Source organism: Lactuca serriola, chromosome 4, assembly GCF_051521515.1.
Source record: "Lactuca serriola cultivar US96UC23 chromosome 4, Lser_US96UC23_V15, whole genome shotgun sequence".
Taxonomy (NCBI): Eukaryota; Viridiplantae; Streptophyta; class Magnoliopsida; order Asterales; family Asteraceae; genus Lactuca; species Lactuca serriola.
The window spans coordinates 285,360,848-285,373,728 of record NC_136411.1 but is presented as its reverse complement, the minus strand read 5'-3'; the positions used below and the strand labels follow the sequence as shown (position 1 = coordinate 285,373,728).

At 32.1% G+C, this 12,881-nt stretch overlaps 2 protein-coding genes across 2 annotated transcripts; both read right to left on the bottom strand.

Annotated features, from left to right (window-relative positions):
* Positions 1-10,637: 10,637 nt before the first annotated feature.
* LOC145099400 (uncharacterized) lies at positions 10,638-12,153 on the bottom strand. Its single transcript, XM_079036982.1, has 2 exons — positions 11,901-12,153; positions 10,638-11,551 (listed from the first exon to the last, which is right to left on the bottom strand). The coding sequence occupies exons 1-2, from the start codon at positions 12,151-12,153 to the stop codon at positions 10,638-10,640; spliced, it is 1,167 nt and encodes a 388-aa protein (XP_078893108.1).
* LOC145099399 (uncharacterized) lies at positions 12,150-12,574 on the bottom strand. The gene is made up of 2 exons (XM_079036981.1): positions 12,403-12,574; positions 12,150-12,301 (listed from the first exon to the last, which is right to left on the bottom strand). Exons 1-2 carry the CDS (start codon positions 12,572-12,574, stop codon positions 12,150-12,152), a joined length of 324 nt encoding a protein of 107 aa, XP_078893107.1.
* Positions 12,575-12,881: the final 307 nt, after the last annotated feature.

The window sequence follows — 12,881 nt, the reverse complement described above, 5'->3', positions numbered from 1 at the left end:
AAACATTTTGATTTTATTTATTTTAAAATATCCTTATAATGACATTTGTGAAAATTTTACGCTTAGCGTATTATGGCAGATGTTAATCGCGGGTTCGAGACTCTTATGCTAGGCGTACAAGGGTTATGTAGGGTGTACGATGGGTTTATTGAAACCGTAATTTTTGGTTGTTACACCCTATATATTCACCAAAAGTCCCAAGATGTGGCCCCTCTATCAGCCTCCACTTTCCTAAAACCATAATCTCGAACCCTCATAGCATCTTTGAGTGCTCTTGAGCCTTGGTCTTGATTTTGGTGGTTTGTGCTCCATGATGTAATAGACGATGAACTTGGAAGACTCATTCATTGGATGGAAGCTTAGAGACCTATATTTACCTCCATCTTTTGGTGACTTTTTAGGTATAAAGTTCATACCTTGTCTACACTTTGATTTGATCTACTATTTAGCTTGTTATGGTCCTTGTTGGTCCCTTTCGGTTGGTCTCGATGAGTTAAGACCATTTTAGAAGCTAAATCTTGTCGATCAGGATGTTTGGAGGGTTCCTTAAGCATAAAGGTGCAAACTTTATGGTGCTTATGGTCTAATGCCTGTATTAAGTCATTCATTAACCACTTTTGAGCTCTAGAGCCTCCTTAAGCCATACATGCAGGTAAAGTTTTCAATTTTACCTGATAAACCATCTAAAGGAATTCAGATCTGATTTTGGGTTAAGTCTTAATCGGTTAAGAGCTAGAAAATGGAAGTTGTCTAAATAGGGGAGTATGTTGGGCGTACAAGTAGATACGCTTAGCGTACAAGCCCTAAAGCGAGTTTGCTGCATGTACGAGCTGAGTTCGCCCTGCGTACTCAGCAGGTTAGGCTTCAAACTCTTAGGCCTTCGGTTTGGACCATCTATGGACTTTGATGTTTAGGGCCTTGTTGGGCCATTAGATTTTTAGGCTAATGCTTATTCTAGGTTTTCTTGGTGAAGGCCCATAAAGGGATTTAGCCCTAATTGGGAAAATTAGGCCTTGGGTGATTGATTTGGAATTTGGCCTTGTAGATTGTAGCGTTGGGGCTTAGTCTTGGACCTAGCTTGGTAAGGGTAAAATGGTCTTTTTACCCTAAATTTGGACTGCTGATTATGGATTGGAATCAAGTGGGAGCATAGTCATATTTCACATAGTAAGAAAGGCAAACACAATTAGCAAAAATAGAGTTTAGCTTACCAAATGATATCAATGTGTTTAAGGGTATGTATATCATTCTCTAATGCTTTCCCATAATGATTGAACCTTATGCCTCTTGCTGCCACTCTTATCAAAAAGAGTCAGCTCAAAAAGCATCCTAACATTTGATCCTTACTTAGATATCACAATAAAAAAGAAATGTATGTAGCAACCTCAAACCTTAGTTCACGAATGAAAGAAAGGATCAGAAAAGCTTCAACTTTCAAGCAACTTTCACTCAATTAGGAAGCATGAGGATTAGAAAACCCCTAAAAAAAGCTTTAGTATAGTTTAAATTGACTAAAATAAAAAATCAAAAGAAGATGATCATTTTCTTTGAATAGGAGAAGTAATCAAGTAAATCCATATTAGTGATTTTCCTTCAAATTAAAGTAGAAACCAACAAGAATTTTGGAGCAATCGAGCCAGGTTAAGAAGATGAAGGTTCTTTTCTTCAATGGTCATTCTTGAAAGATACCATGCAAATAAGAGTGGCAGGTTTCATCGACGGCGTTTATTGATTTGATTCAGGGTGAAATCGCACCGTTCAAGGCATGCCAGAAGGCTTTTCTGTCGATGTCTCTGACTAGAATGATCTGCTGTGTTTGTCAAAAAAGTTCACATAAGAAAATTGAGATTTACCTTGACAAATAAAATGAAATACAAAATAATCGTCTTGGATCTGAGACGTTCGTCTTTTTCCCTGTTTCTAATTTATCCATGGTTTTATGGTTTATGTATAGCCCTACAATGTGCACCTTAACTCCGATTATAGCAAAAAAAAAATTCAAAACCTTAGAAAGATTAAGATTTAAGAGAGATTGAGAGTGAGAGTTGAATCTATTAGGATTAAAGGAGGTGGAAGTAGATGCAGGGTGGAGACGAAGGCATGTTAGGAAGTGGAGATATGGGATAACAGAATAGAGACACAAGAAGGGAGAGCAAATAGTCAATTGTGTGAATCGCCCAATCATTCTCTTGTTTGGTTTGCTTTTATGAGGGCCTAAATAAAAAACCCTAAAATTTGGGAGGATTGATTTGAAGTGGGAGATTTTGTGAGGTCTTAAGGTCACCGATGTCTCTAAGCTTTTGTGTGGAGTTCGTGTGGAATGATTTGTGAAACATCTGACGAAGTTTTTCTAGGGTTTTTGAGGGTTAGATGTGGGGTAAGTCTAAAGGCATTGTCGACTTTGTGAAGAAGGTACAGGGTTGAGGGGTTGCCTCCATTCGTAGAGGGTAGAGAGGTTGCTTTAAAAGGGGATATAGAACAAGGCGGGTTTTTTAATATTTTTGGGATTTCATTTCCCACGTTGGCTATTAAAAACATTACGCGCGTTCATGAAAAAAAATTATAAAACGACGCCTTTACATGACACACATTTAAGCTAAGTTCCCTTCGTGTTTGTAACTTTTTTTTTGTTGGACACTAATTTTAGGGCACGCACAAATGCATGTCCCCTATCCTTCAAATTATGGAAAGCTGACATCATTTTTAGGACACGCAAAAAAGTGTATCGTAAATCAGTGTGTCTCATTGTCCATGTGTCATTAAAGGGATATTTTCTAGTAGTGTTAATTATAGCTATACCATCATAATTTCATATGTATAAAGTGTTGGATCAACGTGTCTAAGGTCCTAACTAAATTGGTATAATGTTGAAGAATAAAAGTAAGTTATTTTTAGGTTGCCCTCATAATCAGGAAATGACTTGGATTAATTGTAAGAGAGATAAAGGATTTGTTAATATATTATATAATTAATATATTAATTAAAACTGGTAATAATTAATTAAGAATTGATCAAAATTAATTTGTTCTGCAATCTACCATAAATGACGAAACCAGAAAAAAAAACCCTTAATTGTAGGCCGCGATGTGTCTTTCGAAAAACAAACGGTAGATAATTTTGAAATAATCTGAACCAATTAATGGTAGATAATTTTGATATAATCATTATTTGTTGTATTGTTTGATATAATACGAACCAATTAATGGTAGATAATTTTGAAACCCTAATATGAATTTTGAGGAAATAATAAGGAAACAAAATATTTAATTATAAGATAATTAAATGGAATTATCTTAATGGATTTTAATATAATATTTAATTAATAGTATAATTAAAAGATAAATGTGAATTATCCTTAATAAATTATTAATTTAGATAATAAAACTTAAACATTGTGTTTTTCAAAAAGTTTTAAAATACAATATATACATATGTATAAGAGTATAATATTATATGTATCACTAAAATTCGGTCGCATCATTAGCAAGCCTCAATCATGAAGCCACAGTATAAGAGATGTATAAGGAAATGATTTACACAAGGACCATTGAATGAGTGTCATTTTCATCAATCGCTTCTTTGTGTGGTGGATGGGCGTAGGTTTGATAGGACACTAATCACATTAAAAGTATAATGTATGAAGTACTAGAACATTCAATATATCCCACTCTACTTACTTTAGGAAAAATATGAAATTGGATGCTTATCCATGAATGCGCACATCATTTCATTGCAAGTCGTTACTGGAGCATGTGTGGTTAACCAACACACTAATGTGGGACTACAAAAATAAAATGATGACACATAAAAATCTGAAGGTTTTCTTGTTCCTAGTAATGAGCATAAGGCGTGTAAACTTGTCAAATCATTATATGTGTTAGAACAAGCACCAAAATAATGAAATCACAAGTTTGATGAGGTTATATTTACTTATGATTTTAATTTAAACTTATGTGATAAATTTGTATATAGTTGATGATGTTATCGGTGCAGGAATGATCATCCGTTGTATGTATATGCCATGTTGATTTTTGGGACCGGACATAATCAAGTAGATGAAACTAAGAAATTGTTATCATGTGGGTACTGCATGAAAGATATGGGAAAGGTTGATGTACTACTTCGAATAAGGATTAAACATATTAACAATAGTATTGTAACGACACAATGTCATTATGTTGATTGTTCACTTAGAAGTACTTCCATGGATCTTGGCATTAAGTTAATACCAAATAAAGAAAAATGAATTTCATAGTTGCAATACTCTTAAGCTATAAGTTGCTTGGTAATGTCATGAAAAGCACTCGACCTGATATTGTTTATGCAGTTGGAAGGTTGAGTCGGTATACTAGTAATCCAAGTACTCAAGATTGGCAAACAATTCATTAAGTTCAAGGTTAAAGTTAACCATGGATTATAATTTATGTTATCTTGGGTATCCTTCCGTGTTAAAAGGGTATTCATATGCAAGTTGGATATCCAATGTTGAAGATCATTCTTCTACAAGTGTTTTGGTATTTTACTTGCGGGAGCGTTATTTCATGAACTTATAAAAAGCAAACTTGCATAACAAACACAACAGTAGAATTTGAACTTGTTCCTTTAACCACGATAGGTAAAGAGTCGTAACGGATAAGGAATTGCTTTTATTCATTGTGAAAGTGTTGCCACTTTAGCTAAGGGGTATAGCCAAATGTATAATGGTAAACATTTGTACGTTAGATATAACATCATTACAGACATAATCATTACTGTTATAATTTATAATTTAGGTTGAGTTTGTAAGTTCGCAACAAAATTTGACAAACTATTTGAAAAAAGGTTTTGGCTCGGGACGTAATGCACAAGTCGGTGATGGGGATGGGTTTATAACCCATTTAATTGCTTAACAATGAGATACCTAATTCCCCTCTATTCTCATAACACGAAATATAATTTGAATTAAATTGACTCACAAAGTCTATAAATGGACCTTTATTGGTGTAATCACAAAAATTCTTGTTTTCTCCGAGTATTCTTAATTATTTATAAAAAATGATCAGTTGAGGTGGCATATACTTTGTATAAATGTATTGTGTTCCTTGAAAATGTATTTACCTTAATTTGTTGTAGTGATCACCATTTATTTTAGTAGTTTTGATCATGGTTGTCAAAATCGCGATTATGATCGTAGGATCGTATGATCCTGCGATCATAGGTATAAAAAACGAGTGGACCGTATTTGGATTAGGACCGCATGTAAGATCATAAGATTGTAGGTAGAATCGAAGGATTGGGATCCGATCCAATCCTAACTTCCTTTTTTTTTTCAAATGAATTTTTAAATTTTTTTTTTTTACGATTTTATGTCTTTTACCTTTTACCAGTTTACCGTTTAACATTTTGTGTTGTGCTTTATAACTAATATTGTAAAGTTTTAATAATTTTTGAACGAAAAATTGAATGTTTCAAATATTATTCATGTTTTAAAATTATAAATTAAAAATTATCCTTTATTTTGTGGGGTCTTAAAATGTCGATCCCGATCTTGCGAACCCAAAAACGATCCTACGTAGTATCCTGATCTTGAAAACCTTGGTTTTGATTCTATTTGGAAAAATATATTGAAAATATTGTTGTGCCATAATAAGTATATAACGGATTATATTATTATAGTAAACAATTTAAACACAACATTGTCTTTATTTGAGAAAAATGGCATTTTATCGAAAAAATTGCTTTAGAGATAACGAATAAAGAATACAAACATGTGGTGATATTTCAACATTGAATATAATAACTTGATATTTCAACGTGGACTCTTGTAAAGAGCAACCATATAAAAAAACTGCCTTATCTTCCTTTGACCTTTTTCATAAGAGTTTGCCACTACGATACAAACATGTGGTGAAGGAGCAAGGAAAAATCCTATATGTAAAAGTGACATGGAATTTTTGCCTATGGAGTGCCTCGATATCAATTAGTGGGCAATTTTACGCACTAAAGAGGCTTTTTATGAAGCCAATTGAAGGAGAAAACCATATATTAATTAATTTTGATAGTTACCTTGGCCACTATAGTTTCAATTTTGTTTTTTTTATAAAAGCGTCTTATATCATATGATTTAATTGCTTAATAATAAATGACAATTTTAATTTGAACTTATTGTTGATTTTTGAAATATCATAGATCGCCGAAGAAGGATCAACAAATTACAAGAACTCTTGTTATGATATATGTTGTTGGGATGGGTGATTTTATTTAAATACCACCCTACAAAATATACATTTTTATTTTTATTTTTAAATATATACTTTATGTAACACACCTCTTCAAATTAATTATTATACACTCTTTGATTTTCTAATTTTGTCAAATAAATGTGTACGATAAATAAAATGGTGCACAAATAACAGTACCAACTTAGATAGAAAAATTAAATTAAAGCACAGGAGCCTTTACGAAGTCTTTGAAGGAATAGCTTTAATTCCGTACACTCTTCATCTTGAAGGAAATATGAATTTGTTTCAATATACGTTGATTGTTTAAGTATCAAATTAGACATGTTATTATCTTTAAAAAGAAGTTTTAGTGAAAATCCATAATAACCCTAGTTTGGTTTGTTGTTTCTATCTTTAAAACTAATTAAATATTACAAATATGTGGTTACGCTTTTGCAAGTGGGAAGGTGATTTACACATCAATACACTTCACTCTTCTAATCTTTATCTCAATCTCTATTACTATATTATAGATATTTTTATAGTTTCTAATGGAAATTTGTTATCCCACTTTATTGGGTTGGCCTTGTTTAGCAGTTATTTTATCTCGTGTTATTTTTTCCCCTTTTCTATGTACTGCTGTCTCAACATAAATACTTTACCAATAAACAAAATATATGAACCAATTGATTCAATAATGGAATTTATCGTTTTAAATTTTCTATAGTGGGAAACGTCGTAAAAAGCGTTTTTCTCTTAACCTTTTACCCGATCAATACAAATGGCCAAGGATGTCAGTGTCCAATTGTGAGATCACAACATGAAAGTATGTATCATGTGTACAACAATAATGTTAGAACACGACGGTGAAAATATATATTTTCGAAATGCGTTTTCTTTTTGAAAAAATTGATCAAGTAAATAGATGAAAATAAATAAATGTGAATGTTTAATCCGTTAAGACCGGGGGTGTACTCCATTTATTCCCCTTAATTTTACTTTACTCACAACTCACGCCACATTATTTTCAATGATATTTTGACGCATGGAAAAAAAGTTGTGGCTTCATATTTTCTTCTTTCATACTACTACTACTACATTACTACAAGTTTCGAAAAGCTCACCAAGATAATTTTTAGGGTCTTGTTGAGTCAATCGCTCTCGAAGAACAGTTGATGATCGAGTGTGTTATATTGGGAAACAAATATGGTATAATAAAACACTTTCACTATAACAAAATTATATCAAAGACATACCTCAACGTTTGATCAATTCTCTGTATTATTGTAGTATTTTCGTCAATATTGTCGCACCCACAACAAGCAAACCTGACTATATGTTTTCAGTATGCTAGATAAACGTCAATGTCTAGAAAAGAAGGGTGATCTACAACCACATCTTTATATCTTTATATTAAAGATAGATAATGGTTGCATTTATTTCGCTTATCAAAACCTTTCTTATATAAATATTTGAAATCTTGACAACTTTTGCTTAAAAGCTCAACTAAAAAGTATGAGATTAACATGACACAACTATATTTATGTACGGAGTATCTGATTTTCATGATTATTCTATATCACCAAAATCAAATCTTTACTAAAACTAATGCAAGTTGTATTCATTATTCAATTAAAATAGTGGCTTTGTGTTTACAGATTATTCCTTGATTTGGTTTATATTTTAATAAAATATGGATAAGAAGAATAAATAGGATTAAGATATTTAATTTCTAAAAGAAAAATGGTAAGAAATTCTAATTTTGACAGCAAAATAAAGAAGTCAATCTTTACTTCTGAAAATGCAATGGTTAGACATTGACCACTTTTATATGTATCAAATGGCTTCTTACTCAGCGGTATTATGTGTTGTCATCCCTAGGTTTTGTGGACGTAATAGAAATTAATGAGTAGTTTAGGAGTAGACTAGATTGTCATTCATAAAATCAAATATGTGCGACTCCGAACTTTTAAGCCTTGCGACATTAAAACGGAATAAACGCCTTCATTATATAGTGTATTCATTGTAGTGTCTTCATTAATGTATTCATTGTAGTGTCTTCATTTCATTGTAGATGACAAATGTGTGAAATGGAAAAGAACTTTTAGAGCTACACACATAGGACGGGTTTTGACTGACTCATTACATCATGAGATTATATCGTTTGATTTTTTTTATAGATTTTTGTTATGCTTGTAAAGGAATATAATAAATCAAGTAACAAAATTTCGCTCCCAGTTTAGGTTGCTTTATATGATGGATGTAGATGGGTTTGTGAACATTAACATGTCCTGAATGATTTTATTGTTAACATTTGAAATTTTTGGTGTATAGTTTCGAAATTTGTATACATTTCAAAATTACCTTTATGATCAATATCCTTGGATATTGTAGGCTTGTGTATCATTATCAATGAATGAAAATAAATGAAAGGTCAATTTGTCTCAATTTCATCTCTATTGAATTTGAATTAATCTTTTCTAACGTTGTGCATTTCATAATCGATCCATTCTCTGGGAAATGTTCTATCTCATAAACTATAAACTGATTTCAATCCTTTTCATTTTACTTCTATCCTTGACTTGCACAACATCCTTCAACTTAATTAAGGGCAACAAATTTGTTCATATTAAAAATCTTTAGCGGACTACTATGTAAAAGCCACTAGACGATCTACAATACCCATTGGAGCACCAATGTCTCACCGGGATGATCCGCTTATACATCATACTCATAACACTACAGGAAAAAGGATATGTGGTGACGACAAATTTTGTCGCTATAGGTGTAAGTCTCTGTAGGTGTCTGCGACAACATATTGTCGCATAACCTTTATCGCCAAAATCTCGTCTTTATAGATACATTTTGTCGTCGCCATAGGTTCCTTTTTAGAAACAATATATTGTCGTCATAGTTTAGTCGTTATATCTTTTTAACAAATAAAAAAAAAATGTAACACTATCATTCCTACACCAACCGTACATAATGTATATTATGGTCTCTTTCTTTTTTAATTTTTGGGTTTATTCATTTACAAAAAGTTAAATTTAGAAAAAAACCTTAAAATATCATAAACTCGGTTCACTTATAATACAAATTTTATACACGTGGTTTACAAAAACCGTATGTGAAAGTGACTTTTAATGAAGTAGGTTACTATTTTGTGTCATTTTGACCAAAACATGGGTTGTGTTTTGGGCTCGAACTCCGAATAGTATGTATAAAGGTGGTATGGCAGTTCCTAGCTTCTTAGTAACACTTATAACACATTCTAGAAGCTCTTTAGCATAGAAGAAACGATTTTGGAGTGTTCTTATCACTTAATTGAACCAAAGTGGCGAGAATCTAGAAAAGATTACAAGAATTAGTTCACTTTCCCTTGAATCAAGGTAAACATCCTTATTTGTTATTAATACTCACCGAATATAGTTGGATTTGTGTAACATCCAACTTTTTTAATACAATGTACACCAAAAAAAATCGTTTTCAAATCAAAAATCATGGTAAAATCGGTGTACATTCATATTAACAAATAAGGTGTACATTCATATTAACAAATAAGTACAAGTAATTACCATAAGGATCATATTTATTACTGACACGACGATTTGAGCCGGGTAGTACATACTTCATATTTTTCTACCCAATTTACATGAACTTGAAAGGCACACAACAACAAAAAGGTAAGCTAAATGGAGCTTACCGAGTAACCTTACAAACATAATATAGACTAATTAGACGACTAAATATATCAATTATAAATCAATACATACTTACAATGCCTTTCAAACAATTCAAGTTACACTTGTAGTCGATGTTATTACATAAATTCAACAATTATCAAGATTATAGCTAATTAAATTTTTAATCAAACCATTAACTATCCATAGTAGACTTACAGTTACGCAAGCTACTACTACGTCTATATAACCTTTCTATATTATCATATAATTACGTAATCTACCAATACTCTCCAATATCGATCTTACAAGTATAGTATTACAGACACCAAGTTCGTCATTGACTTGTATTTTCCTTTAGTGATGGTATTACAGTCACCAATACTACATCACACTAGTCAATGGTATTATAGTCACTAAGACTACCATAATCAACCATTTTCAATACAGTGGTATTGTGGTCACCAAGACTACCACTAAATCTGATAATTAACATTCGAGATATTACAGTCACCAAGACTACCTAAAAGTACAGATACATCCCGAACCTTAGCATTATAGTCACCAAAGTTACTAGATTCCATCAGGGCCGGTCCTGAGGATTCAAATGCCCATGACGAACCGGAAAAAAGGCCTTAAGCCCTAACGTGAAACGACTAAGAATAAATAAACTATTTTTTAAAACCTACTATAAACTTTATAGCAATAAACAAAGCAAAAACATAGTATTTTAATGAGTAATTACATATTGTAACAACTAACCGACGATCCGTGAAGCTCTCCTAGCATTCTCGATAGCAAATTGGTTGATTAACTCATCATACTCTATAGTCTCTAAGATTTCGTTCTCGGTAGATATCATGGACAAATCGCTAAGTCTTTGTTGGTTCATTGTTGAGTGTAAGTAAGATTTCAACAACTTCAATTTCGAAAAAAAAATTTCTGCAGATGCCACTATTACTGGAATAGTCAACAATATTCTATATGCAATGCTTGCATTTGAGAAATAATCAAGTTCTTTCAAAAACTTCAAAACATCTATAGGGTTGCTAAATTCATTGGTGTCCAATGTCTCAAATAATTTCAACTCTGTATAAACTTCCTCAACATCAATATCCGATCTTTCTTCAAACTTGAGTGTTTTACAAGATGACATAAGATCTTTATCTTCCATTCCCTTCAAATTATGTGGAAATACAACACCAAATAATTTGTCATACTCTTTGAATTGTTCAAATCTTGTCTCACGAGAAGAACTAGCTTGATCAATAATGTATAAGAAATAATTGACTCTGAAATTCTCTTCGGCTGTAAATGAAACTTCTTCGCTACTTGAACTCTCATCAAACATCCTTTTCCTTTGAATAAAACGTTTTTGTGGCAATATTGTATCAATACCCAATTCAATATCAATCTCCTTAGCTTCAATAATCGCTTTTGAAAAACAAGTTTCTCTATAATCTTTGAAGTACTCAATCAATTTATTTATTTCTTTAATAGCATTATCAACATGCATATCCTTTAACTGTAACTTTTTACTCATAATATTCACATGGTTTAATACTTGATACCAAATGACTAGTGATACCAAAAATTCAAAGTCACCAAGTTCTTTTTCTACCAATGAAGTTGCTTCACTTGCAACTACAGCATCATTATCCCTTTCTCCAACTTCAAGTAAAGTTTCTCATACATCAACAAGTTGCATTTTAATGGCCTTTACACTCTCAACCCGACATTCCTAACGAGTTTGACACAATGACTTAAGACTCGAAGCTTTAACATTATCTTTCAAAATTTCCCACCTCTTAGTAGAATTTGCAAAGATAGTATAAATACGTTGGATGAGTCCAAAATAGTTCTTTCCTTTAACGCACTTGTTAGCCATATCACATAATGTAAGATGAAGAGAATGGCAACCACAAGGAGTGTAAAATGCTCTAGGATTTAGATCCAAAAAATCTCTTTTGCACTCCTTGGTGCTTTCCTTTCATGTTTGCTCCATTATCATAGCCTTGACCACGCATATCATCAATTTCAAGACCAAGAGACTTTAACTCCTCAAGTGTAATATCAAATAGTCCTTTTCCGGTGGTATCATCAACATTCAAAAAACCTAAAAAGGACTCCTCCACAGTAACAAATTTATATGATAACTTTAAATATCTCACTATTATCGTCATCTGTTCTTGGTGACTTGAATCGAGAGTACAATCAAGTATGATTGAGTAGTACTTTCCTTCCTTTATCTTCTTGATAAGTTCTTTTTTCATTGAGCTATCAAATGTATTAGTTCATTTTGGATCGTGTGCCCAAGATAATGCACATGAAGTTCTTCACTTGTGATCCGCCACACATGCTCTTTGATTACCGGATCAAACTCTTCCAACATTTCAATGACACGAAAAAAAATTCCATTACCTGTTAAGTACAACAAACAAATAAAAAGTGGAATCAGTCATAATAATTAACAAAAAGGTATTTGGTGGAATTGGATAAAAAAATATACAATTTATAATTACCTTTATCATACAACTTTTCATTTGATCCACGGAATGCTAAATTATGTTTAGCAAGAAACTTCACTACTGCAATGATTCTCAAAAGGACTTGTATCCAGTAATCTCTTTCTTTCTTGAATTGCTCGTATTGAACTATATCAATTGTTTCGTTCAAGTTCAATCGTTTACGCATATCAAACCATTTATTCCTATTTGTAAGATGATCCAAGGAAGTTTTGTGACAACTCGAAATTTCTATCTTATAACAATCCCAGCATTCAATCAAATTCAAACCCTCAATTTCTAAATTTTAGCAGTTTTGGAGTCAGTTTGAGTGTTCTAAAGCCTAGTACTTCAAGAGATAACAGGAGAGAGGATGCCCTAGGGTTAATTGTGCAATAATAAGGTCTCAAAACTCCAAGAGTTTGGAGTTTAAAGCCTAAACATGGTGTTTACGGCCGTAAACTCCAAGGGGTATAAATATGACACTTAGTCATATT